General features: G+C 42.3%; 1 protein-coding gene across 9 annotated transcripts in view; it reads right to left on the bottom strand.

The window, feature by feature from the left end:
* Positions 1-23,274, bottom strand: part of Plcb4 (phospholipase C beta 4) — a 360,990-nt gene that overhangs the window by 100,292 nt on the left and 237,424 nt on the right. For all 9 annotated transcript variants that reach the window (XM_085696768.2, XM_085696772.2, XM_085696774.2 and 6 more), the window contains 3 exons: positions 7,291-7,371; positions 6,406-6,465; positions 4,593-4,736 (listed from right to left, as the gene is read on the bottom strand). In XM_085696768.2, the coding sequence (XP_085552894.2) occupies positions 4,593-4,736; positions 6,406-6,465; positions 7,291-7,371 (285 nt within the window). The remainder of the gene's footprint in view (positions 1-4,592; positions 4,737-6,405; positions 6,466-7,290; positions 7,372-23,274) is intronic.

The following is a 23,274-nucleotide window of genomic DNA, read 5'->3' on the forward strand; positions in this document are numbered from 1 at the left end:
ATTGAGAGCGGATGAAGAAGGCACAAGCTGAGCTTCCAGCATGCTTGTTTTCTTTTAATAAGAAGTTCATCTCTGGAAAAGACACATCACATTTTTCTTTTACAGCCAAACGACAAGAAAATACCTTACAGGGATTTGAAACCTGAATTGTAAGAAAGCTGAATCATCCGGATTTTACCAAATCATTAAAGAGCCACATAAAATGAGGAGAAAAAATATTGGAGACTCTCTTTGAAAAGAATATAAAGGATTTGTTCAGAGTCTGAAAACTTCTCTTAAGTGAATATTGGTCCTTTCCAGAGTCTGGATTAAGATAAAGTTGGTAAGATAAAGTTGGCTTCAGTTAAATGTTTAGAGAAATGAATTCTTCAGAACAGTCAGACTGGATGTAGGATAATAGTCTAGCAGCTGAGACAAGACTCAAGCATTTCAGTGTCCCCTCATAATCAAATACAATGCTGGAAATACTCTGCATGCACCCCTCTTTGGTTAGAGCAAGAAATGCTGGATGTTCATAAGACAGTCAAAGCCCATTGGTACCCAGAAACTGAACTCAATCGAGAGGCCACATGCTGATGTTCTAAATCCTTCTGCCCCAACCTTGAAGGCCTACAATGAATCACTTATATTATTTTCTCAATGTGTTTACATCTATTATAATAAAATATTACATAAACAAATTAGGCAATGTAGTGAAAAGAAAAATATATGTTGTTGTTTTAGAGCTGAAGGCTCAAGAATTTTTTTAAAGCGAGTTGCTACTTTTTTTTCTTCTAAATTGTTACGTGGACTAGACAAACAACAGACTAAGGGAAGAAGTCACAGAGCTTTGGAATTTGGTCTCAATTGTGTGCTGCTCCATGTGTATCCTTACTGTCTCAACTGTTCGCAAAATTTTTCATCACGTCCCACCAACAGATCCCATTTAAACTCTGCAGCTCTAACAATGGAAGTATGGGCAGCAACTTGAACACACTTATTTGCTTCAAGAGAAAGCATTCAAGATCTGTACATATTGATTTAAAAATGGAGTCTTTGCTGTTACTGGCTTTTGTGGGAAGCTCACACAGACATCTTTCCTGTGTGCTAAGTGGGCCATTAGCACATCCTGTGACCCAGTCTTTGAGGTATTTGGTTGCACTCATGCTTGAGTGGTACCACCGAATCATGCACACCTTCCCAGGTATCCTACTCAGCTGTCTCATTGACCTGATGTGATGGATGGATTCTCCCGTATTTCTGACCTGACCCAATCACACTTACATTTCATATTAATCCTCTCACTCAGTGGCTTTTATAATCTGTTAGGGGTGCACATACCCAGAATTGGGAATAAAATTACCCTTTTATGTAGAAAATATTGTCAATCCTGAAGGTAGTAAAGGTCCTGATCTTGACTAATATAGCCTTTTGACTCTTGAAAGCAGAATATGGGCATCATGATCTACCTACATGCATATTTGCTAAAAGAATTGGTGAAATTCGGGGAAAATTATTACACGTACTTAGGGGAAAATGTGGTGCTCAATGCTGTCAGCAAGCACTCATTAATCAGAGGAACATGATGCAACAGACTACCCATCTGGACAAGGAGATTTGTTATTTGTATATTATACCATTAGGGAAGTATAAACTTCTAAGTAACAGTTCTGAGAAGCTGAAATATTTTCCCCCTAATAACAGTAGGATTAAATAGCTGTGAGTCTGAACTGAAAATCAGAACAGAACTATTGATAGTCTTTATTGTCTGGAAATCTGCTTTCTAGAATGCTACTAAAAGAAAAACAGTTGAGGTTCATCTTTGAGTATATACTATCCACCTTATCAGTACTCTATACATAACCTAATCATTTGTGAATATTCCAGGAGGAGATTCTTAAACACAATAGGCCAAGATTGGCAGCAACCAGATTATTGGAGATAAAGTCCTAAGATTCACTGATTTGAGGCATCTTCCTAGGACTGTACTTGTTTGAGGCTTAAGGTGATACAGCCAGCATCACATCAGAGAAGGCAGATGGCCCGAGTTTCAGGTTGGGTTGGGGTCTAGCTTCCTGAATGGTCTCTGGAATTCCACTGTTTATCTCTTGTGTCTGAGAGATGAGACGGTGGGAGTCCCAAGCCGAGCTCCCTCTAGAGCTTGCTCTCTGACTTTGGGATCCTAACAGCTGCACGAGGATGCAGTGCACAGGGCGTTTTCAAAGCAGTAACTCTGGCAATGCTCACAATCCCACAGTAGATATTTTTGTCCAATTCCCATTTTACAGAAGAAAAAACTCGAGACAAAGAACGGCAAATACTGTGTCTGTGTTTCCAGTTGGTAAGAAGAAAACCCAGGAGTTCTGCTCAGCTAAACTGAACCCAAATACAGATTCGGGAAAGAGTTACAGTGTTTCTTCTCACGGGAACTGACAACACAAGGTGGCAAAACCCAGACACACAAGTTTACAAAACCATAGTTTTGCCAATTTTCAAGTAACCAAATATCTGTATCTGATTAGTTAGTCTTTCTCTTCACAGTTAACCAGAAAAATCCCCCAGATTCAGTGTTGCTAAGGCAAAGAGCAGCTCGAAAGACCTTTACAGCAAATATGCAAGTCTGAACTATAAGACGTGGCAACACTGTTTGTCTAGATCAAGGTCAATAATCTATTCAAATTAGTATCCCATCAGAGCAGAGTAATAAGAACTTGAGACCTGTAAAAGTTGTTCTCCCAAACTGAGATGACGTGAAGGATAGCATGACACCTACAAGGTCACCACCACAAGGACAGAGCCAAAGGCTGTTGTGCAACTTGGAGAGCCCATTCCCAGTTCCAACGATATAAGGCTAGAGCCTCTCAAACTTCTGCACAAACATTAGTCGCCTGGAAGTTCCGGTTACAAACGTAGATTCTAAATCAGTGTATCTGGGAGACTAGTGTGTAATGAGGCCTTAGGTCAGACCAATGATTCTGGATGAGGCTTATGTCATGCAAGTGACAGTGGATGAGCCCAGTGGTCTCAGAGTGAGCAAAATTAAATTCTGCCACGCTTTATACCCAAAGTAAATGCTTGGGTTATTTCTGTTTCTCCAAATGTCTTTCTGGTACATTTCCTCCAAACTACAAAATTCAGCATCTCTAACAATGCCTTTCTCACTAAATCTACATTGAGTTTCTCCTTGTGAGATTAAGAGAAGATGAAAGGCCTCACCCCACCCCAACACAAACCAATGTCTCTATAATGGAAGAGTAAAGGGTTTGGTGTCCTTCATATAAATACATATGTTCAGAGGTCAAGTCCTGGTGTGGGAAGTCCTTCTGTATATGTGTTGCTTTTGTTGGTTAATGAATAAAGAATCTGCCTTGATCTGTGATAAGGTAGAGTAGAACTAGGCGGGGAAAACTAAACTGAATGCTGGGGGAAAGAAGGTAGAGTCAAGGAGACGCCATGTAGCCACTAGAGGGCAAAGACAAGAGCTGCCAGCTAGAACCTTGCTGGTAGGCCATGAGCTTCATAGTAAAATATAGAATAATGTAAATGAGTTAATTCTAGATCGAAGAGCTAGCTAGCAATACACTTAAGTGATTGGCCAAGCAGTGATTTAAATAACATAGTTTTCGTTGTGATTATTTCAGGAGTCTGGGCAGCTGGGAAATGAACAAGTGGCCTCCTACAACAAAGTCCCTGTAAGCAAAACAGTTACAAAAAAAGATTTAAGTTTGAAGCTTCTTTAGTCAAAATCTCTGAGAGTAGCTTGCTAGGGCAACGGTTTTTTCGGATGACATAATGCAAGATGGATCTTACCATAATACATCAAGAGCTTTTTGAGGACAAGACTTTTTAAACAGCTGAGTTTTTACGCAGTTCAATATGGTAGCCATGGGCTGTCACAACTACTTTGCACTTTTAATGTAATGGGTCTGATGTGAAAATACACACTAGATTTCAAACACCATGAAGAAAAGAATGTGAACTCTGTCACTAGTAAACCTTATGCTAATATATCTTAATAACATACTTATATCTTATCAATATTTGGGATATGTTGGGTTAAATGTCATATTTTACAGAAATAGTTATACCCATGTTGGTTTCTGACACTTGGGATAGAACCCAGGATATCAAACATGCTGGGCATATTCTCTACTACTGAGCCACTCTTAGGTTTTTTATTATACTAGAGCTTTATCTATGCCATGCATGTTCTCTCCCGCTCAGCTACACCTCAACTGTATATGTGGCTTACATTCTGTTTCTGGTGGGCTTGGTGCTCAAACTGTCATTTTCAGAGTTTGAAAGAAAAGGAGCCTCTTGTCCCCCAGCTCACACCGATTGATCCCATGGACACCTGAGCACATTCAAGTTATGGAAGGCCTGGGCTAGCTTTCCCACAGCGTCGCACCAGGTGCTGACTGACTTGAGTAACAGCTAACAAAGGCATTGTGCTTGCTGAATTTTCTACGCAAATATGCCGGCAGAGTAGTGGCATTTTAAAAGAGTAAAATGATCATATAATTCTAAAATTTCTATTAAAAACTACATTAAAGGTAAGAAGTTGCACACACACAATATAAACTCGTTGGGAAGGGGGGCCGTTGGGATGTTACCTTAGTTACTTCTGGGTTTTCAGCTACCATGTAAGTGAAGCCAATGTTCACCAGATCTGTACCACTGCAGACACACAATATCCGCCCTTCCAGATCATTTTCAGATTTTCCAACAGCTTCAAGAGCAGCCAGGATTTTGGGATCCTGTAGATGTATAAAAATAGGAAAAAATATGCTGGATTGCAGCATGTGGAGAAAGACACGGTGAAAAGAAACATATTTTGGGTAAAAATATACCCTAAAGGGAAATGGTCCCTACCCTATTTAAAATCCTAGTGAACTAACATTATTATAAACCCTGGAGAGATGAAATTTCCAATATTACAGAGTACCAGAAGCCCTTCAGAAGGGCTTTACACTTTTCTTTTTAAACTTTAGAAATCTTGGCTCAATAATGTTTGTGTTGATTTTTAATATAAATCTTATTTATTTATTTTTTTTTGACTGAACATACGTCTTTGTTAGTACCTGGTGCTCAGATGGTTAAAGCCACCATGTGGGTTTCAGGATTGGCCAGGGTTCAATGGAAGAGCAGTCAGTGCTCTGAACTGCTGAGCCACACCTCTAGTCCCTCTGTCTGGGTTTTTGATTGTCATTATAAGACAACTTAGCAGAGTCCAGGAAAGACCATGACTGGTTTGTATTTGTGTCCAAGGGGGTCTCTTGTCACAGAATGCAGACTTACTTAGCATGAATAAGCACAACACCACCACAGTACTACCACAGGCTATTCTTATGAAAAGAAGGTGAGATTCTTTTTTTTTTTTGAAGGTGAGACTCTTAAGCAGCTTAGATATAAAGACCAAACACTTTCATTTCTACAATCTATGCATCCTCACAAGAAGGAACACTGTGAAAGTTTATCCTGATTCCTACATAAAATACCACGTTTGTTTTCCAGAGGAAATTCCAACATGCACTTATGCAGAAAACTTAGCTAACATAAAGAAGACCAGCCGCAAATTAAGTAAACAAATAGGAAAAAATTTTTGTTTTGGACATCTGAAAACATGCAGGGCAGGTACACTGAAGGAAATAAATACTGTGGTAGAATCTTCTACGAAGAGACACCTTTTAAATTCCTAACATCATGATACCTATGGCTTCTTATTCAAACAAACCAGTGTAGGAATATCCCTGACTTCTGTACTCTGGTAGATTTTCCTTTCAGAGGTTAGCCAAGCTTTCTGTGTGAACGAGCGTCCTGAGTGCACAAGTGAAGAAATACAGGATACCTCAGCCTTATAAATCTCCACATTCATCAGCCACACATAGAAAGCAAATTACTGATAGCAAGAGAATGGGGAGAGGTTTTAAAATTAATTTCCAGATTAAGGGATCTGTCTCTCTGACACTGATACCATGCAAAGGTTTTGGTTCCCGAGGACTAAAATATTTCTAATATAACTGAAAATAATGTAATCCAAGTCTCCTAAGAATTATAGATGAAATGGCTACTCTGTGTCCATCCTTAAACCCAAGTTGATAATTTGGGGTGATTAGAAGTGAAACAGAATCCTGGAGATCACTTTTCAAGTTTTGTAAAATCTATGTTTCAAAGCCCATCAGGACCAGTAGGATGCTTCAAAGGGGAAAAGGGCTCACTGTTCAAGCTTGATGACTCAGGTTTGATTCCCAGAACCATGTAAAGGTGGATGGACAGAACTAATTCCACAGGAACATCATGGTCTATGCACATTCACGTCCCCAACACACACGCACATGCACGTACAAACACACACCACACACAGACACACACACACACACACACACGCATGCACGCACACACACAAATTATACCAATCACATTTACCTTTGGTATGGCTGCCAGCCGAATACTGTTGATGAGGGAACATTCTAGCACTTGTCCTTCCTGAAGAGAGAGCATACACCCCAGCAATGAACTTAAATTCTGCCAGCCTCATGGCATAGAGTGCTTAGCAAACATTTCTAAAAATAAAATCAATGCTGTACAGAGAAGGAGCAAAATGCAAACCAAGTGACAGTAATGATTTCTAATGATCGGAAAGAAAAGACTCAAACTTCTTATTTCACATATATATGTATATATATATATATATATATATATATATATATATATGCAACCTGAATGAGTAATAAAATATTTACAGATTGTCATTACATTTATACACATAATAATGCCTATATATTATTAAATATGTAGATATAGAAAACATTAAGTAGAAATAATTCCAACTTTTATACAATTCCAATTACACCTTTCTTGGTTTGGGCTCCAATATTCATTAAATGTGAACAGTGTGCCACACATCCAATTATGCCCCAGGGTCTAATGAGTTGAACTCTCATTTAATGTGCCTTTTAATTTCAGCTCGAAAATTATTTTCTAGAAACTATTCCTAACTCTCAAGATTAAATCAGACCTACTTTGTCTATTTTTTTATAACAAAGTAAACTTCTCATTCACAATGCTCAGTGACTAGAAACTCTTTTAAAAATGCCCAATTTTGTTCCTCCAGTAGAATCTCTTAGGGTTCACCTGCATAATGTCTTTAGTCCCCCAGCGTCCTCAATGCCTGTGACAGGAAAGCAAGTAGTAAAAACTCTCCAAGGAATGAGTAAGCATCGCATCTGTGCTCTCAGGAGGAACTTGGTCTACCAATTGAGAAATGAAATGGCTTGAGCCGGAAGGCAGCCTGCTGCTCTTATGCCTTACCTTGCCTTCACTCTTCCAGGTCAGGAAAAAGCCAAATTCGTCCACTTTGAAGAGGCAGTTGGGTTCAAACACGAAAGATTCCTGTTAAAAAGAAGTGTGATGGGTTTCATGACTTAAAAACATTTTGATTCAATAAAAATTCAAGTATGTTTGAGTGTCCAAATACAGGGTAAGGAACAATCACTGTTTGTACCTGGATCCTCACCCTCCACTTCTGATGACGCTGGGGACCATTTTCATTTAGGGCACTGTGCGCTCTTTTTCTCTATCAAAAGGCTGATCTGTGTAACAGAAAGCCTTCCTCTAGAACACACACAAGATTACTGACATTGATGCCCTGGGTTTATACAGGAAAGAGTTTCCCGAAGGTCACGGGAGAGAAACTCCTGAAAGATAATTGAGAGTTTCTTGTTTGCCCTCCAGAGAGAGGACACACTGCTGCCTGTTACTGATCCATACCAACACTAGCAATGAGATGCATCACCACAAGCCCTCTGGGGCTTCTGATGCACGATGCATTGAGTACCATTGCTGTGGACTTTGACTCCAGAAACTCAATGAAAACCACAGAATCAAAGCTTCAGTTGAAAAGGAGTACTCTCCCAACTCACACACCCCAGCAGATCCGCCCTATGTGCCAATGCATTCCTGACCCACCGCATTTAGGAACACAAGGAAAATCTGTCAGCGAGAGAAAAAGAGTGTTCGGGAAATGAACCCAGATGTTCTGCGCCCTCTGTTTGCATAATTCCATGGCATGGCTCTGTTCTTCAACAAATCGAGGCATTCTTCTCATGAACTAAAGAAGCCAACTTCCTAGATCATGGCAAAGCCAACAATTAGGAGCTTGTCCTTTCCGCAGTAAAAAAGCATCACTAAATAAATAGCAATTACAGGATTAACATTTTAAGAAAGGCACTTCAGACGCTTAGTTTCTCAGATCCAAATTTATCTTTCTAAATTCCAGGAAAACAGCAACATTCATCAAGGCAAATCCAACATCAAGAGATGGCCACCATAAGATGGCAGAATCAGGGGACCTGGCAGCCCTGAATGAAGCCAGCCTTTAATCTGTTTGTGTAGTTTTCTGGCAAAGAATCACTGTAAACGTTCGACTCCCACTCCAGGCAATGGGAACTCCACATCAGTACTAGGAACCGCAGACAGAGCAATGAATAAGACAGAGGCAAAGGTAGGACCTGTGCCTTTCGAGACAAAATTCAGTTCACCATTGTCTATTTACTTGCTCCAAACAGACCCTTTCTGTCTCAGAAGCCTACCTAATCAATGTCTTTACCCACACCTTTTGGAATAGTTGCAGCAATTAAATGAGCCAGGGATGCAAGGTACACAGTGTAGAGAGTCACAACTCAGCAAGCTACATCCTATGGCATTGTAACCATGGTAGCCTATTATGAACAAGCATTTGGCAGTAAGTGTGTGATTTGACCTTGAGTGGTTGATGATTCCTTTCTTTTTGAAATGCTTTCCCCCTCCTTACCCTGACCACGCTCCACTCCTCTAAGGTTACTTCCTGCCTTTTCCCTGCATATCCTTCACACTTGGTTCTTGGACTTCACATTTCCATTGTGCTCCTAGATTTCTGTAAATCACATGGCTTCAATACAGACAGGTTACTGCTGCCTCCCATGTTTACAATAGCAGCCCTGTTACCTGTGAGGCTGAATCAGATATTTAACTCTCCAGTTGCCATCCCCACTTGGATGCTTCAGAATTAGCATGTTCAGATCTGATATTCTGGCTCCCTCCCTCCTCTCTGAGCAGCTCTATTGTCACAAGCTGTCCTTACTTCAACAAATGTCACCAGTGTATCTTGCTTATCACCCTACAGACTTACTCATTGAGACTGAGAGCCATTTTTGGCTTTCCTTCCTTGTTTTCTGCTCGTGATCATTAATAAGTCTACTTTCACAGTGCTTAGGTGATAATGCCCAGCTAACTTCATCTCTACCATTATGCCCCTGGTTCAAACATTTTTTACCATCCCTGTGAATTCTTCCCACTTCTACACTGTTTATCCAACAGCAGCCATGTTGATTCCTTTTCATTGCTTTTAACCAGTTCTCTAAAATCCTGAACTAATGAATCCCTATTATATTTAGAAAAAATTTCAACTAAAGTTGGTCTAATGAGTCCTAGGAACATCCAGGTCCTTTGTATCTTAATTTAGCCACTTTCTGCCGTGTGATCTTGTGGCTTACTACCAACAAAACAGTTTTCCTTAAACACCTTTAGTGCTTTCCAGCCTCAGGACCTTCTAGCTTCTGAGCTTTTAGCTCTCTAGTGCCCTTGGTGTATCTGGCTCTTCATCTTAGCATCTCCCACTTCAATGACTGATTGAGCCCCCTTCAGAAGGAGAGGCTCCCCAATCTCCTTACTATGTGTCTGACTTCCTGACAAAGTATCTTGCTTCCTTCTTGCTGACACTGAATGCTGTCTGCTGTTACGACATCTCCTGACTGGCCCCCACACTAGAATGTAACCTCCACGAGGAGCGCCCTTAAAGTGGTCTTGTCTATCTTTAAGTTTCTTTCACTTCAAATACTTATTTCAAAATCATCCTAAAACTAACTCACTCATGAAAGGATGAATGTACAGATAACTTTCTCAAATAAAATATTTTGCTACAGGCCAGTAAGTAAAAATAAAAATAAGAATGAACAAGATAAGAAAATTGAGCAAAAAGGAGCAAAATACAGTAGAAGGGTAAAACAGGGATAGAGGATAGCTGCTGGAGGATCCCCCAAGTAGACAACAAAACCCTTGGGGTCCTCATCAACTAAAATAAGATTAAATATTTATAAAGGGCCTATCTGGCTCATGAAATAAAAACCTATTTGTTATTATGAGAAGCAATGTCCAGGGTAAAAGTCATCCCAGGGCCTCACCTAAAAGTTCTCCCTGACTAATGCTACAATAAAAAGCCTTGGCTTAGCCTAGAGGCTTCCTGACCAAACATCCTAACTTCGTATGAAACTTCAGAGCACGGATCTGAGGACTAAGTGACAACCAACTGAAAGGAATCAGCGCAAACCTACTTAGGTTTCTACCTCCTACCAGCAAGCCAAGCCCTGGGCCTCTACTGGTGGTAGACAATCTCTATGCTTTCTTGCCTACAATAGTTTTATATTTCATAGAGGTACTTTCAGACAAGAACTCAGGCTATGGCACCCTGGCCAGACCATAGTGATATCCAAGACCCATAGCCAGGTACATTGTCTACCACCCAGAAAACTGTGGAGGAAAGGATGTGAAAAGGAAGCCAGGCTTTGTCTCCTTTGCAAATCTGTTTGTTTCCCAGTTAAGAGGTAGTAATTGAATCTGCTGATAAAAAAACAAACCATAGCAGGAAGTCTGGGTTTTCATTTCTCTTATGCAAAGCTACCCCCTGGAGAGTTCAAGGACTCAGTTGGCTAACCAGCCCAACTCTTACTTTAGGCCACAGGGAGTCTAGGCTGGAAAGGGCCAGGAATTCTTGTGGAAATTATGAACAAGTGGCAGCTAGAGGTCACTTTTCTTGAGAGAGGCACAAGCATCACTCTGGCTGCCAACACTGCTGTCAGAATTCTATTTCTGGCACCAGGATCCCTGGTCAGAAGGCATGCGCCACTCAAGGCTTCTGGAGACAAACACTTACCACCTCATCAAACATGGAGGGCATGATAAGCTATTTCTTAGTGGATGCTCTCTTCACAGTATGCCAGAGCACAGCCTAACAAAATATTCAAAGTGATTTAATACTTTTCCATTCTTTCAATTTCAAAAGATATTCTGTCAAGTAAAATTTAATTCCCTTTCTCCTTCAAAGGAATTCCAAAGAACTCAGCCAGCTGAATAAAAAGGAGGGTAGGTAGGTGGCTACACAGATAACAGATACTTGAGTGCATTTGTATCTGTACCTCATGTGTATGATTACACATGCACATGCGTGTGCATGCATGTGAGATCCAACAACTGATGAACTGGATTTATGTCGACTGCCTATATATTGATATAGGGTCTCTTGCTAAACCCAGAGTTTGTCAATTTATCTAGTCCTGCTAGCTATCTTACTCTGGAGATCCCCATCTCTGCTTCCCAAGAGTGGGTGCTGGGGAACCAGAATCTAGTTCCTTACACTCGTGCTGCACATATTTTACCCACTGAGAAATCCCCGTAGCCCCATAACTTTGATTTCAAGGTAGACTACAGTTCTTTCTTTCCTGTCCTCCCTTTCACCATGATTACCCAAATTAACTTCTAAAGTCGATGTTTATATTGTGGGCTTTGAAAGACAAACTATGATAGTCATGTCTTATTTCCAGCTAAGGCCAACTTTTCTGGATAGGCTAGTATGTGGTATAATTATACTTTACATAAACAGGAATGGTGCACAACTTCTCTTTTGTATTTGTGACTGGAAAGATTCAGATATGAAGGAGTGAATGGAGGGAGGGCTTGGTATTGCATCACAAGTTTTACACAGCTGAGATAGAGGACTATGATGATTTGAATGATAATGTCCCCATAGACTTGGGGGTTTGGATACTCGGTCTCCAGCTGGTAGTACTGTTTGCTTGGGTTTAGGGGATGGCCTTGCTAGAGGAAGTATGTATAGCAAAAATAATAAAAAGCCAGAAACAGATATTGGGGTTCAAGCTGAAGATTAGAAAAAAATCCAACCACTAGAGAGACCTTTTACCTTCACCAAATCTTCAAATCAAAAGGGTAAGAGCCTGTCTCCACTAATCCCCAGACTCCACACTCTAGTGAGTTCCTGTCTCTTCCCCCTTTATTCCTCTCTTTTCCCAGCCAAATTGCTCCTGTCTCCACCTCCTAGTGCTGGGGTTAAAGGTGTGTGACTCCCAAACACTGGATTAAAAGTGTGAGCCACCAACAAGTCAAGCAAAGGACAGACATTCATAAGTAAGGATAAGTTTCCCAAATATCATATGTACTCACTTATAAGTGACTTTTAGACATAAAACAAAGAAAAGTCAGCCTACAGTTCACAATCCCAGAGAACCTAGACAACAATTAGGACCCTAAGAGAGACAGAGACATACACAGATCTGATCTACATGGGAAGTAGAAAAAGACAAAATCTCCTGACTAAATTGGGAGCATGGGGACAATGGGGAGGGGAGAGGAGAAAAATATATAGCTCAATAAGCACAATTTTTAAAAAGAGTAAAAAAGAATAAGACTCCATGTATTATTTGGGGGCCAAATGGCAGGATCCCAAAGAGTAACACTAGGCCTGCACCTTCCCTGCTATGAAAAACTCATATCCCTTTGGTACCATAAACTCAAATTAACTTCAAGTTTCTTTAACTTCTTTCTTTACGTTGCCTTTTGTGGTGGGATTCTGATCCATTCAGCCAACAACTTTTAGGGCAGCAAGCTCTAGGACGTGGTCTTATCTGCCTGTGACAGCTTAAAAACTGAGGGAGAGGGTCTCACGGTGTCTCCTGCGCTCTTGGGTGACCAGAGCGGAGCAGGCGCTAAAGAGACAGCTTGTAGCTGGTGCTCGTCACCCCGGGCAGAGCAACTGCACAAAGGCAGCTGGATCAGCAGCCACATCTGATTTGTTCTCCATCTGTAAATTTGTCTTTTCACTGCACCCCTTAGACAATTAGTCTCTAGATCCTTGTGAGTTCTCCCTTGAGCCTTTGTTATGGTGTTTCTTCACAGTGATCAGAAGTTACGAATGCAAGGACATTCAAAGGAAGTGGCACTCTACAGTGGTTTGGGGACTCCAGCCTCCTCTCTACAGAAACCAGCTGAAGCATCTCGGAAGTCACGCTGACTAACCTTTTTGACCTTAAGCTTTCCTACCTACCTAAAAATGAATAAAACTGGCACTAAGCTCAAAGGACATTCAAAAGAAATAAGCGGAGTCTAAGAAGTTGGGAAAGGGTGAATAAACTAGTGACTGTGATTATGAGAAAATACATGCAAATGAGTTTATGATTTTGTATAAGGCCTTTCACAAATACTACCTCACTTAACACTAGCAAGAACTCTACCAGGCTTTAGTAGATTTGCCACAACAGTGCAAATGTGCCACACAATCACCATGAACCCACCTCAGCTGGGAGTACTTGGAATGCAGTAGACAAGAGAGGAGCACAAGGTTGATTGTGATTTTAATGTCTAGTGGTTACCACCATAGTCAGCTCATCTTTACATTGGGGAGAAGATGTTCACAGCCATTTCTTCAAGGCCATAGCCAATGAGCAACAAACCCAAGATTTGGGCCAGTTTCTGTGATTCTGAGTCACTGTCACTTTTGCTGTCTCAACCCTAGACAGAAATCCTTTGTGCATCTATATCACATTTTCTTTATCCATTCATCAGATCGACACCCAGAGTACTTCTGTTTCCTGGACATTGTGAGCAGACGTGTAAGAACACACATATGCGGTTACCTCTGTAGAAGGATATAGGCTCCCTTGGCTATAAGTTCAGGAGTGGTAGTCCACCTTTTTTTTTTTTGATACTTCCAGACTGACTTTCTAAAGTGACTGTTCTACGTTATTTCCCCACCAACAGTGTGTAGATCTTCCTTTCCCATTTCCTTAACAAAAATTGTCATTCGTATTCCTGACAGTGGCTATTCTGACTAGGTGAGATGGAATTTTAATGGAGCTTTAATCTACTTTTCCCTGATCGCTAAGGGCTATTGAACATGTTTAAGAGTATTTATAATCATCTGTATTTCTTCTTTTAAGAACCTCCTGTTCAGGTTCACACCCTGTGTTTTGTTTGGATTGTCTTTCTTGAAGCGTATGTTTTTATTAGTTCTTTGCATAGTCCAGACACTATCAGTTATATAGATGGGAAAGATTTTTCTCCCTTTGTGTGGGCTGCCTCCTACTCAACTGACAATCCCCTTTGTTGTAGAGTGGTTTAGTTTCATGTTATTTCATTTGCCAACTGATAGTCTTACCCCAGTGCTGCTGGAATGCTACTCAGAAAGCCCTTACTTGTGTCTCCGTGTTGAAGTAGCCTGCCTACTTTTTCCTCTAGCACTTTCAAAGTGTGAGGTCTCCTGTTGATGTCCTTGATCCATTTGTCAAAGTGTGAGATCTCTTTTTGAGGTCCCTGATCCATTTGTCAAAGTGTGAGTTCTGCTGTGGATGTCCTTGATCCATTTGTCAAAGTGTGAGATCTCTTTTTGAGGTCCCTGATCCATTTGTCAAAGTGTGAGGTCTCCTGTAGAGGTCCTTGACCCAATTGTCAAAGTGTGAGGTCTCCTGTAGAGGTCCTTGATCCATTGAAAGTTGAGTTTTGTGCAAGTTCAGTGATAAGGATCTAGTTTCACTCTTGTTGAAGATGCTGTCTTTTCTCTAATGCGTATATTTGATATCTTTGTAGGACAGAATTTTTAATGAGGGAGTTGAGTGTTCATAATTGTGCCATAAATCATGTAAAAATTTTATTCAGATACTAGCACCAGGAAAAACACCCCAGTGACCTACTTGTTCATCAATGTGATGGATGCTGTGACTTAAGACCATTCCTTCTCCTCCATGCTCTGGCATCAGGACACCTGAACTGCACCTGCAATGCACCTCTTCCAACTTCTTAGGATATTTGCTGCTCATAATAGATGCCTTAATTAAGTATATTTTTCTATGTTTATGTTTTCCCTACAATCCAAAGTCAAGTCCCTTTTTTTACCTAGCAGTATGTATTTTTACAATATAGCTTCCTTTAGACGGTGACAGAAACATACAAGCATAAAATATCTTATGATCACTAGAAGCAGCTCGATGATCAGACAAATCTAACCCAAATGTGATGATGAGGAAGAAACATACTTCTTCATTACTGACTAGAGCTAAAAACATCAAGTACACCCCTCCCAGGTTACCTCGAGGTACTAGAGGATTTGACACAGAAACTGACATGGTGGCACATGCCTGTAATAACAGCAGTTGGAAGGCTAAGGCAGGAGGATTGAGGTGGAGGCCAGTCTGGCCTATATAGGCAGGCCCTGCCTTATTAAAGTAAAACAAAGGCCCAATATAATCTTAACAAAGTAAATATTTGCCAGTTGTTACTATAACACACTAATAATTCTTAGTGTTACGAACAGAGATTATGTATTATCAAATAAAAAATAATGTAAAAACTACCAGCCTTATTTTACAGATGAGAACTCTGATCCTAACTGAAGTCTGGCCAGCTGTCTGGGAGAACACAGATAAGAGAAGGTGGGGCAGAGCTGTATCTGCATTTAATAAGGGAAAGCACTTCTGTTTTGTGAGTCAAGTCAGAAAGAGCAATATTCCTGGGTGTACATATTTCCCCTAACCAAGAATACATATCTGTGTATAATAAAAGCCCAAAATTTATAAATTATTGTTGAATTCCACTCACTGAAAGTTTGTATTCTTTGTAACGATCATCTTGAGTTTGTTCTTCCCCACCCCAGATGACTTTCCTCCCAAGCCAGTCTCTTGTCAACTTTCACGCCATGCAGTGGCTGGCACAGAGAATAAGTCACCGGACATCATGTCTATTCATTTCCTCAAGATTAGAAGTAGCCGGTGCTCTTAATTTTCAGTACTGTGATCATCCACATGAGCCCCTAGTAAAACTCAGCCTATTAGAAACTTTTCATGGCAGGAGGTAGGCTCAGGGAGTTTACAGCTTTCACAAGGTCCTCAGAGGGTCCTGTTGCTCCTTGAGGTGATGAAGAGATAAAGGACTGACTGGGTGAGGAATATTAGGTAGTGGAGCTGCTCCTAGATAGCCCAGTGATGTAGTTGCCTTTGAGTGGTCCATGTTCTCAGATGTAACCAAGGTCTTGAACACAATTTTTTTTTTCCGTCTGCTTGTGCTTTCTCTACTGGGTTGTTACATCACCTCTACCCTTGAAAAATCGCTCAACAGAGTTGGAACTTCCTTCTGCTTCATTGATGGTTAGGGACAGTGAGCTAGAGAGAGCAGTCCTGTTAAGGAGCCCATGCCCTGTGCCTGACAGGGTGCTCACACTCAGAGTGGGAGAGCAAGCCAATGGGTTACATAACAAGTATCAAAATGTTTTTCTGGCCTTCCATTTCTCATAGAAACAGAAATGAAAGCCTCTCAAGAAACAACTGTGAGCCTCTGAGTGCTCATTTTTAGCTAGGTCTGTGAGACACGGAGGATGCTCTTGCCTGGTGTCAAGAGGAAGACATAATCCGCTCCTTTATTTTCACCCCTCCCTCAGAAAGGCAGCATTAGCTTAGGTGGCCACTGAAAGCAAGGAAAGCAAACCACGCTTCCTGAGCTTTTGAGCTATGTTTGTTGGAGATATGAAGTTGGTCTGATGCTGTTTAGCAAGGTGCTACGTTCTGGATGTGCCTGACCAGGTATATTCATATATTGTGTTCCCGTCCCCTAACGTGATGGTAACTGGAAGTGGGGACTTTGGGGAGACAAATGGAACAGAACCCATAAAATAGGCTCTGAAAATACCCCTTATCCTTCTACCACACACAGAGTCAGCCATAAAGTACCATCTACACATTGTGACATCACTGCCAGCAGATGTCAGTCTGCCAGGGCCTTCATCTTGGACTTTTCAGCTGCAGGGATGTGAAAAATATACTGTTTGCTAACAGCTTTCTAGTGTGTGGCATTCTGTTATAACAATCTGAAGAGACCAAGATACAGGTCTTGGCAGTGTCCTCATTTTGTGGGACAGGGGTGACCTCAATGTGATTAGAATCTGGCAGGGAAGGGAACCCTCAGTTTCATTACTGACAAGAAACAAACTGTCCTCAAGGGCTTATCGTGGCATCATCAATAGCAGTCGATTTCTGTCTCTCCCTTTACCAGAACAAAGATGCTTAATCTCTGCAGCTTAATTGCTAAGGGTAATCAACTGGGGAAGCCAGCATCTCCAGGTCTGTTCCTCTTTGTCCTTCTTTCCCCGGAGCACCTCTGGCATGGACATTGTCAGGTCAATGGATGCTCAGATTCCCATCCTTGCTACAGTGGGATGCTGCTGCGGGTGGCCCCCTGATTCTCGACAGAAGAAGCATAAAGAAATGATTGCTAAAGCACTCGACAACTCCCTGTCCACATACAGAAGACAGAGCAACCACGAAACAAGCCTGCAAGCAACACAGTAAGTTCCATCGACTTTCAAGAACAGGGCACTTGTCACCTTATTCAAAACTAAGTAACTAAGGGAAGGGCAAACTGAAGGGGGCACCTTATTCCAAGCTCTGGAGGCAGGTAAGTAGGATTTGTAATAAGCATTCCAACCAACATGAGAGGAATATGTCCTGAACCTTCAAATTCTACAACAGATGTATTTTTAGATGTATTTCTAATATGATAGAAAGCCGATGAACCCCTTTTTATGGCAAGCATCTCTAATTAAAATGATTTGTTCCAGAATAACACATTATACCAAGTAATTAAAACCACTTGTATCTGAAGAGGCGGCTATAACAAAGAAGAGTTCCCACTCCTGCCCTGTGGACGTGACGTATGAAAGGGGGCACGCAAAGACCGGACTTCCATGTCCTTTTCACAGAATATACTCGTCCCTTCTTAACCACATGGCCTTTGAAACTGCTCTTCACAGCAGCTCCACACAGAGCCCCTCCCTGGCTCTTTGTTTTCCAGAATAGCTCCCACTGGGTCTCAAATCCACAGCCCCCACTGGAGCCTGGGACGGATGCTGGCTCTGCACCTCTTCTTCATGTCTAAGCGAAGGTACAGCAGACACTGCCACCACCCAGGAGCTCATGGTGAGCAGTCAGCCCTGTAACACAGCAGCGGGGTCCTGGTGACTCCGGATGCGACCTTCCCAACAGGAGAAAGCACTGCTGAGTCCTTAGACCACTAAGTCAGAGACACTTTGCGAAAGGAGCTTGAAGGAAAACCTGGCCGCATGCCTGTGACAGAGGAAGGGAGACATCAAGAAGCGGCAGCGGAGGCAGCAGAGCATTCTGGGCCACGGTCCAGCAAGAACATGCAAAAGAAGAGAAGAGCAGGACTGGGTCCCAGGGTCTCACAGAGCAGCACTTCTTGTAGAGGAGTGGCATCAGGTGGGGGCAGAGGGCAGGAGCCTCTCTGGAGAAGCCTCAGGTGGGACAGGACAGGCCACCTCTTAGTTATGTAGTGGTTGTTTGTTCACTCTGAGCACCCAAAGGAACTATGTGAGAAGCAGTAGCCCTACGCTGCAGAAGGTGAACTATACACCCCCTGGCAAGTTTCTCTTAAAGGGAGGTTCAAGTGACCCAGCTCTACAGCAGCCATGGGGTTTATCTTTGGCTGGTTTCTTTCGATATTCAGCCCTGTAATGATTTCAGCCACATAAGGCTGATACTTCTGGGTCATGCTGCTGCAGGCAAGCCCTCAGGCAGAAGTGCCTACTGGCCTCCGGGGAAGTTAACCCCTGCCCCCCCCCATCCACGTATGACTCAGCTAAGCCCTTGCGCACATGCGTGAGTCCCATCACCTGCATATGATGTAGCCACGTCAACTTCCTGTGTGCATGCACTAGGCAGCTTTTAAAAACTGGACATGCCATCCTCCCTCCCTCCCTCCCTCCCTCCTTCCCTCCCTCCCTCCCTCCCTCCCTCTCTCTCTTTCTCTCTCTCTCTCTCTCTATACTGACTTCCCAGGCCTGTGCACACCCCCTCTAATAAACTCCTAAGCAGGTTTGTTGCGTGTTCCGTGTTTCCTTCTCACTCACACCAGGTAATTTCAAGCCCCAGTTCCCTGGTCTCCTTAAAATTCTTCAAGACTTAGGAATCATTTAAACTGTCATAAATTTGTATCAGGGATCTGTAACTTAGGGATTGGTACTTCACAGTAAGTACTTCTTAAATGTCATCCACGGGTTAGAGCCTGAACATCTTGCTGGCGTAGAGTAATAAATAAGTCTCTGCTGCCAGAGCTCATGTGTCCTGGAAATTATAAAATAAAGAGAAGCCAAAGAAATACTCTGTAGTAATAAATGCAAAGATTTAAAACACGGAAGCGTGAGGTAGAATAATCAAGAAGGTTTAAAGTAACATCATTTGGGCAGGAAGCAGGGAGGGAGGGAGCGCGGAGAATGAGAATAAAGGCAGAATACAAATGCCTAGAAGTCAGAACATGCCTGCCATGCTTGGGGAACAGTAAAATGGGTGGGTTACCCAGATGATTTACATACCACAAAAAGGACCTGGAAAATGATTTGTAATTAGGTATGAAACTACTGAAGATGCATACTGTGATTTACATAACACGGCCCAGCTGATTTATGCCCTATCATGGCAAAGCTAGGTGGGTATTTTTCAACTAAGGAAACTGGCTCTTAGTGAGGTTAAAATAGACAACAAGGTCACACCTCTGTCCAGCAAAGCCAAAATTAGGCCCATTTCTGTGCAGCTCCAAGCCCACCCCTTAACTAACTCTGTAGTTTAAGCTTGTGGAGAGGAACCTTTGGCAAAAACTTTACTCCAAATCCCATTTACTGTGAGAATCTTTTCTTTATTTGCCAACGCCATCCAGGCAGCTTTTGGTGAGCTGGTGAGCTCATCCCTGGCGAGCAATGGCAGCCCAGGAGCATCCGTGCCCCTCCCCAGAACCCCAGGGGTCACTTTCACTATTGAGTGAAAGTCAACTTGTGAGAAGACACACTAGGCAGGAGACAGAGCAGGGGCTGGGGAGCTGTTCTCAGGAGGATGATTTAGTGGGGAAGGTCAACGCAAACTCCTGGGAAGTGTCTCTGCCCCCCCACAACACTTAGCCATATGCTTTGACAAAGTGCACTTCTGAATCATCACTCATTATGTGTGGCTTTCAGAGAAAGAATATTAGGAATCACATACCTCTTAATGATTTACTAAGATCACTGTCGATTATTAAAAAGATGGGCGCCCTTGCTGAAAAGGTATTAAGTCGGCTCCCATCAACAGAAAGGAAACATTATGTTCATTTTACCTACCTTTCCCTCCCCGAACAATTAGCAACGGAAAAATCCCTGGGTAAGGCTTCACTCCCCTTATGGCTCATTTTACTGATCATTAGGGAGCTGGTGGGTGCTGCCAGGGGCGCTTAGTGGCAATTACATAAAAAATAATTTCTTTCTGTCCGTATTTTCCTAAAAAGATTGGATTAAAAACCTGGCGGTATTATCATTATGGTCTAGAATACCTAAAGTAAATGTTGAGTAACAGAGTTAAAGAGGTCCGTGGGGCCTGGATGTGGCGCGGTGGCGAAGTGCCGGCTCGGCAAAGATGAGGCCTCGGGTTCACAAAGGTAGGCATAAAACCCATCTGCATGCAAACAGATCTTTGATTCTAGCTTCTTTTATTGAATGTTAGGAAGATTGCTTTTAATTATATATTTTTGCATTCATACTTATCATGCGAAAATGGTTCTGTGCTGGCAGCCATTCTGTGTCATAAGGTGTAGCTGGGATTCGAGTGTAGTCTCCTTACCAAAAGCCAGTTCTGGACCATGGAGCCACTGTTACTCTTCAAATAGCCCGAATCTTTCTTTCTTATCAACTCTGGAAAATAACCTCATTTAGCCCTCACCACTTCATAAGCAACCTGAGGTTTTCAAGGCTGATGTCAAATGCTGTGTGCACTCTGTTCTTGGCACAGAAAAAGGCTCACCGGAATCTGTGCGTCCAGGGTTTGGAAGATGGCTCAGTTGGTAGCGAGCCTGACTTGTAGACATGGGGATCTGAGTTTGGATCTCCAGAACCCAAGCAAAAAGCCAAGCACAGTGCATGTGCCCTGGAACCCCAGTGCAGGAGAGGGCTGAGACAGGGGGTTCAGAAGCTCGCTGGACAGCCAGCCTAGTTGTGAGGCCCCAAATATATGAGCCTACTTCTACCTTGTCTGATGGTCAGAGAGTTTGAGGTTGCTCAGAATTGTTGACAACAACCAGGACTATACGTCCTGACCTAGGGTGTGGTTACTTGTTCTTTTTGACATTCAGATGGCCCACACAGGCAGATCCACTCTACCCTGACCAGTGGTAAGGACGTGCAAGCACACTTCTGCTTCTTCTTTTGTAATGGGAGGTTTAACCCTGAGAATGGCTGCCTTCTGGAGACTTTGTCTAGGGTTGGTTCACTGCCTAAACAAAGGAATGTTTATCTCATAAGTTAACTGCTTGATGGCTCAAAGTATTGAAGCAAGCACCTGTTCTAAATGTCCTTTGTATCGTGTTAAAGCAGTCTTTTGTCTTCTTCCCCCTGCTGTATTGGGGTATAAAAGAGTATGGAAAATTAACCATAGATGACTTTAAGTACTCACTGGAATTCCCTCCCCATACTATCCTATGTTTTCTGTTTTATTATTTTTACTCAGGTCTTCTTGCCCTTTACTGAGTCTTCTAATCCCCATGTCCCTACCCTGGTACTTTTGTCAAGGCTGGCCGCCGACACCTAGTCGAAAGGATGACTTCATGTTAAGGGAGAGACCCTCTCAGGAAATGAGGCTGGAGAACACTTAAATAAAGACACTCAACGTCTGCCTCTGATTTACACACGCGCACACACACACACACACACACATCTACACTGAAAAGTACATATAATACATGCATGCATACAACACACACACTGAAAAAAAAATCTGTATGTACCAAGGAAAATAAGTTTGTTTATTTCCAGGAAATTTTTCTTTCTTTATCATGACTTCCTGCTTGAGGGAGATTAGCAGTAAAGAGCTTTAGAAGCATTTAATTTTCTATCTCTTTCTAGTTAGTCAAAAATCCCTCATCTGGCCATTGCCTCGTGGTTCACAGACTTGAGCTGCGTCTGTCCTTGGAATCACTGGGACGGTTGTCGAAACACAGACGGCCAGAATAAGCAAGCCCACTAAATGTCTCATTCTGGAAGTCTCGGGAGGGCCTCAGAGTCGGCTTTCCTAACATGTGGATGCTACTGCTGCTGGAGGTAATTGCATTGCACTTGGAGACCCACTGCAGACTGGCTGGCATGGAGCCTCAGCTCAGACTCTGCCCAGTCTATGGGACCTTGAGCAAGGAGTTCAACCACTCTAAGCCCCCGTTTTTGCAGACCACACAATAAGGCTGAAAAACCTAATTAGCAGGGCTGTGATGAGTCTTACATGAAATGTTTGCATACCTTTCTGAGCACTAAGTCCAGATCTAGTGGGAATGGGTGCTCACCCAGCAAGGTACACATTTCTCCTGAAAGGACTAAAGGAGAAAATGCCCATGGTGGCTAATAGACACATTGACTGAACTGGGAGAGGCGTGCCCAGAGATTTGATACAGTATCTCTCTGCTGTATGGATGTGGGGGTATTTCTGGGAGACATTAGTCATTGTGCTGGAAGATTGATTAAGATGGTTACACTCGCTAATGTATGGTACCCAGATCTTGTGGAGGACCCACAGATCAGATGGGGAGGATCTGTTCTTTCTCTCCAGGTCTTAGCTACTGGTGACCTGACTCTTAGACCTTTAGGTTTGGAGGGGATTCGGACACACTGGCTCTCTGCTCTCAGACTTCTGGTGTTTAGACAGGCCTCCAGCTTGTAGAGTCTTGATATAGGAGGGTCTTCTGACAAAAGGTCACAGACTTCACAGCTTCTGGTTTCAGAAGCCAATACCTCATAATAAACCTCTTTCTATGGACTGCAAATATGCTACCAGTTCTTCTGCTAGAGAACCCTGCCCGACTAGTTCAGTACCTCCTCTAAAACCTTCCAGTGACAGAAATTAAAATTATCCCGCCTAAATTTTAGAACAGAATTAATTCACGCAAGATCATATGGGAAATTAATAACACATGCAATTTTCTTCAAGGATTTAAAGTTACTTTTTGCTTTGTTTTCCAAGGCACGGTTTCTCTATGTAGATCTTGCTATCCTGGAACTCGCTCTGTAGACGAGTTCACCTGCCTCACAAGCACTAGGATTAAAGGCATGCACCACCGCCCGGCTAAAGTTACTTTTTATAGTGCCATATATTTCACTGGACTGCTTATCCCCTCACCCAC

The sequence above is a fragment of the Myodes glareolus genome, chromosome 10, assembly GCF_982192425.1.
Source record: "Myodes glareolus chromosome 10, mMyoGla1.1, whole genome shotgun sequence".
In the NCBI taxonomy this organism is placed as follows: domain Eukaryota; kingdom Metazoa; phylum Chordata; class Mammalia; order Rodentia; family Cricetidae; genus Myodes; species Myodes glareolus.